The sequence below is a fragment of the Aplysia californica genome, unplaced genomic scaffold, assembly GCF_000002075.1.
Source record: "Aplysia californica isolate F4 #8 unplaced genomic scaffold, AplCal3.0 scaffold00280, whole genome shotgun sequence".
NCBI classification, from domain to species: Eukaryota; Metazoa; Mollusca; class Gastropoda; order Aplysiida; family Aplysiidae; genus Aplysia; species Aplysia californica.
The window spans coordinates 264,235-269,000 of record NW_004797550.1 but is presented as its reverse complement, the minus strand read 5'-3'; the positions used below and the strand labels follow the sequence as shown (position 1 = coordinate 269,000).

At 47.2% G+C, this 4,766-nt stretch overlaps 1 protein-coding gene across 1 annotated transcript in view; it reads right to left on the bottom strand.

The window, feature by feature from the left end:
* Positions 1-4,766, bottom strand: part of LOC101849299 (homeobox protein engrailed) — a gene marked incomplete in the record, with an annotated part of 24,942 nt that overhangs the window by 13,633 nt on the left and 6,543 nt on the right. The window contains 1 exon segment of the mRNA XM_013084243.1: positions 1,317-4,088. Within this exon segment, the coding sequence (XP_012939697.1) occupies positions 1,317-3,947 (2,631 nt within the window).

Here is a 4,766-nt window from a genome sequence, read left to right as displayed (position 1 = left end):
CTCTCTCTCTCTCTCTCTCTCTCTCTCTCTCTCTCTCTCTCTCTCTCTCTCCTAGAGGTGTTACCAGAGAGTACTCTAGCAGCAACATACAAAGATAAAAAGATGGAGAGATGAGGACGATATATTTTTAACATAATAAGATTACATTTGTGTATGTTATACATTACAGGAAAGTAGGAGTAAACTACACCAGAGCAAACCCTGAATCACCCACACGGATTCCTTGTATTTATAATGCTCATGTTACACACGCAAAAAGTGGAGACATCTTAATTCAGTATTATTATTATTTGAACGAAAGGAGCCGATATTGGTAATAAATACAATCTGGGAAGGGGTTTGGGGGGGAGGGGGGTGATTCGGGGAAATTTCGATAACGAGCAAAAGAATGTGACACTTTACATTGTGTCTTCTGTAATTCCCAGTATTCCTCGTATCTCACTTGTTTGAGAGTTCACGGGGTGTGTACGTCTACGTTTTTACGTTTCTTTTTGGTTGTTGTTTTCTTTTTGTTGTGTGATGTGTATGTGTGTGTAAGGGGGGGGGGGGGAGTCTGTGTATGTTGTCCTGCCTATAGTATACGTGGGCGCAGGCGAACTACTATGTTAGTGAAAAAATACTCAAACGACGGAATCACTTTTATCTTGCTTCTGAGATATTGTTGGCTTAGTTTAAAGCTCAAATGGGGATGGTCTGAATGTATAAATAAAATGGAAAACGTTTGGAGAGGTGATGGATACTTTTTACTGTTATTTAAGTGCCAGGCCCCTTTCCTAAAGCCCATCAATGCGGACTGGGGATGTTTGTAGAAACAGTTCAAGCAGTATTCTATCGGAAAGACAGCGAGCTAATAGAGTGTTTTCGTTTTAGTAGAGGTTTTTCTGAGCTCGCAACTGCATAAGGTCATATGAGCGCTATCTAATAGAGTGTTAAGAACAGAGCTGTTAAGTATAGAGCTCAAATATAATATTTTTAAAAATCCAGGAAAGAATCGAACCTATGTGTACGTGTGTGACTGTGACTTAGCCTCAAGCTTATACATAGACGTTGATGCGCATGTCTGTGAACATTTAAAGGCTTGCGTGGAGTGTCGTAAGGGTGGTGCGGGTGAAGACCCGGGTTCGATTCCCAAGTGTGGAGGAAACTTTTATCGAGTATCTCAGTCTTTCTGCTGGGGTGATCCTTACAGGCAGAGTCGGAGGCCCGCCTCCTAAATGGCCTAAACCATGTCTATGGGGGCGTAAAAAAATACCACTTATAATATATTCAAAATTAAGAATCGTATACATGAAATGCACACACGTAGCGATGTACTCACCTGAGGAAGGTCGGTCCGAGTACCTGGTACAGAACACCCATGCCGGCCATAACGCGTTCTCGCCCTTTTTCTCTGACGTCGCATCATCAGACGACGACTTCCCGTCCTGGTCCCTGGGACTGGCGGGAGTTGTCTTCTCCTGCTTCAGAACGGGTACCGCTTGTGAGTCAGGACGAGACTGCACACCTGGGGTTTTTGGCGGGTTTTTCTTTGGCGTTCCGTCAACTTTAGCGTCTTTTATTAATTTGGGATCACTTTGATGCTCAGTTTTGTTTTCACGAGTGACCGTGATGTTATTGTTAACGCTGTGGATTTTCCCGCTGCTGAGAATAGGCTTCGTTTGCTGATTGGGATTGGTGACTTTCTCGTTACCGCTGTGTGGGTGTGGGGATTTGTTCGTTGTGTCTTTTCTGGTGGTGTTCTGGGTCATGTGAAGAGGGTGAGGGGGAGGATGCTGTAGGTGGTGGTTGTTGTTGTGGTGGTGGTGGTTTACCGGATGAGGAGAGATTTGTTCTTTGGCGACTTTGCTTAACTGGACAATAGGGTGGGGAGAGTTTTGTGTGTGCTGATGAAGATGATGATGAACCCGGTTTGGCGTTAAAACAGAGTCTAAGCGTGGCACGATGTGCTCAGTCGCAGCCAGTTTAGCTGCTGCTGCTGCTGCTGCTGCTGCTGCTGTTGTTGCTGGTGGTTGTGGTGGGGGTGGCGGTGCTTGCGAATGATACAGATGTTTCAGGAAGTCTTTTCTGGGGAAGATGTTGTGTTGTCTGAGAGCCAGGGTTGGGTTCGTGTAGATGAAAGGGAAGTGGTTGAGAGAATCAGTTGTCGGGTGGAGGTTTACAAAGGGGAACTGTCGAACCACCAGTTTTTCTATGTCTGTGTTTGGGTACATAGACGAAGGGAAGAGAAAGTTCTCTTGGCCGAGTACGGCTGTCCTGTCTAGCTTGCTGGGAATGGTATCGTACGAGGAGATAGGGGAGTGTGGGGAGTGCGATGAGAGGGGAGGGGAGGGGGAGGAGGAGGAGAGAGGGGACGATGACGGAGGGGAGGAGGAGCCCGCGCGAGCCCGTGTTGTACGAAGATCGACGGCGGTAAAGGCGGAGTTGGACGACCTGACCAGATTGTGATTGGTCGAGATCTGTGTGTGGGCGGGGCTTGTGCTGCCTTCCCTGTCATCAGGTGGAGTGTCGGAGTCTGAGTGGCAGGATTGTGCAACTCCGAAGTCCGGTCTCAAAATGGCGTCGATGGAAAAGTTTGTCTTTCTCTCTGGGATATTTTTTCTGGGACTATTACGTTTCGAGTCACAATTTTCAACATTATCACTTGTTTTGCTTTCGTCAGTCGCTTCCTTGAACTCGTATTTGCCGTGTGAAAGTGTGCAGAGGGCGTGGTTAGAGGCGTGGTTCGACAAGTTATCACTGCTGACGTCACCAGGCCGACAGGCACAAGCCCCGTCCCCGTTTGCTGTGCTCAGATTTAGAGGGGAACTCGGGGGCGTGTCCGCCTCGATGTCGACATAACATGAGCCGGGGGACTTGATCTCCTCAACCGCTGACTCCTCCCCTTTCAGATCAGACTCTTCCTCCTTCAGAACCGACCCTTCCTTTCTATCGCATTCATTCCCATCTTCACTCTGTACAGATAGTCTTTCCTGCTCTCGCTCTCCGTTCGGCGTCTTTTCCTGTCCTCGAAGAACTCCGGAGCTCACAAGATCTTCACCGACAACTGGGCCAGGAGAAGCGTTATTGTTGTTCTGACTGCTAACCGACCTAGCCAAAATTGGGGATTTCCTCTCCCTGAGACCCGAGAGTGGGGATTCCCCTTCTCTAGTAAGCCGGAGCGGGGATTCCCATTCTCTAGCAAGCCGGATTGGGGATTCCCCTTTTCTATGGCCAAGAAGACATGGTCTTGTCTCTCGATCATCCGGTAACGCCTCAATTGAAGACGGGGCCTCACACCTCACTACCCCATCACTCACAGCTTTCCGACTTACATGCGTGACGCTCAAACCCTGGCAGCAATGCTCACTTCTAGAGCCACGAGTCGGTGACCAGGCTGCTGGACATTCTGTGACGTCAGACGTAGGGCTCTGATTCCCGCCTTTCGCAGTACCTTCACGACCAGGACTCCCCACACAACGGTCTGTCAGAAAGTCGGCAGATTTACCGGACTCTGAAACAATGAGATCTCTTGGAAACGACGCACGTTCGATATCATCAGCTGTGTGACTATGAAGTCCCAGTCTCGCTTCTCTAAGCGCCACATCTCTGTTGGTCATCAAGCTGTTGTCTACGTCACAGGTCACGAGTCTGCCTCCGGCAAATAGTTCGTCACGTGATGGAATCTCTGCAGCCTCTCGCTTCACCTTCACATCACCTGCTGCGAAGTCCGATGACGATGACGATATAGACGACGACGAAGATGACAAGGATGAAATTGATGACGGTGAGGTAAGGGGTATGCTCCCGAACCCGCCATCCACACACGCCTTTTTGAAAGGCGACACATCTGCTTCAAGTACGTCGTCTTGCGTATGGGTCCTTTTCCCGTAACTCACACACGACGTGGCTCTGTCAGCGGCACGGGACACAAAGGCCTCAAGGGGCGACGACATGCACAAGGTCTCCATCTCAGGGTGAGCACTCTACCAAGGTGACCACCCCGGCTGAGCAAGTCTGTTTGTCAGTGGTGCTGAAAGGTTTCGCCGATCTGTCACGAATAATGATGCATCCTCAGCCGGGAAGAGGAACAAAGAAATCTGCTCGAAGATCTGTTGGGAGGGAGAGAGAGAGAGAGAGAGAGAGAGAGAGAGAGAGAGAGAGAGAGGGAGGGGGGGGGGGAAGAGAACACACAAGATAAAGTATACACGTATAGAAACAATTTGATCCATCATGCATAACGTAGTGCCATCATTCATGAATCTGTATACATAAATAAAGATAACCTATTAGTCGTGTTTTACTGCATTGTTCATAATTATTCTGCTTCTACTGCTGTTGTTTTAGTGTTGCTGCAGCTGTTGCTGCTGTTGCTATTGTTGCTGCTGCTGTTGTTGTGGTTGCTGTTGTTGTTGCTGCTGCTGTTGTTGTTCATGTGAACAAAGTGTGACTAATAATAAATGGCATAATTTGTAAAAATTACTTTAGAAGAGGGCTGTCACTCAGGGATAATCCATATTGTGTTGGATTCTGGTAGCAAGAAATGGAGACTCAATATAAGTAAGGTACAGAGCTCAATCATTACATAAAAGGTATAGAGACTTCGCTGTCTGTCTTTTGAAAGGATTGTGGTGTGTGGTTTCCATATAGAGTACCAGTTGTTATTTGCTTTTGAGACAATGTGAAAGTATAAAACTTGTATTTTTTTTATATCAGTTTTATTAGGGTGATGAACGTATAATAATTAGACTATTCTTTTTATTTAAAAATAGTTATTATCATTACTATTA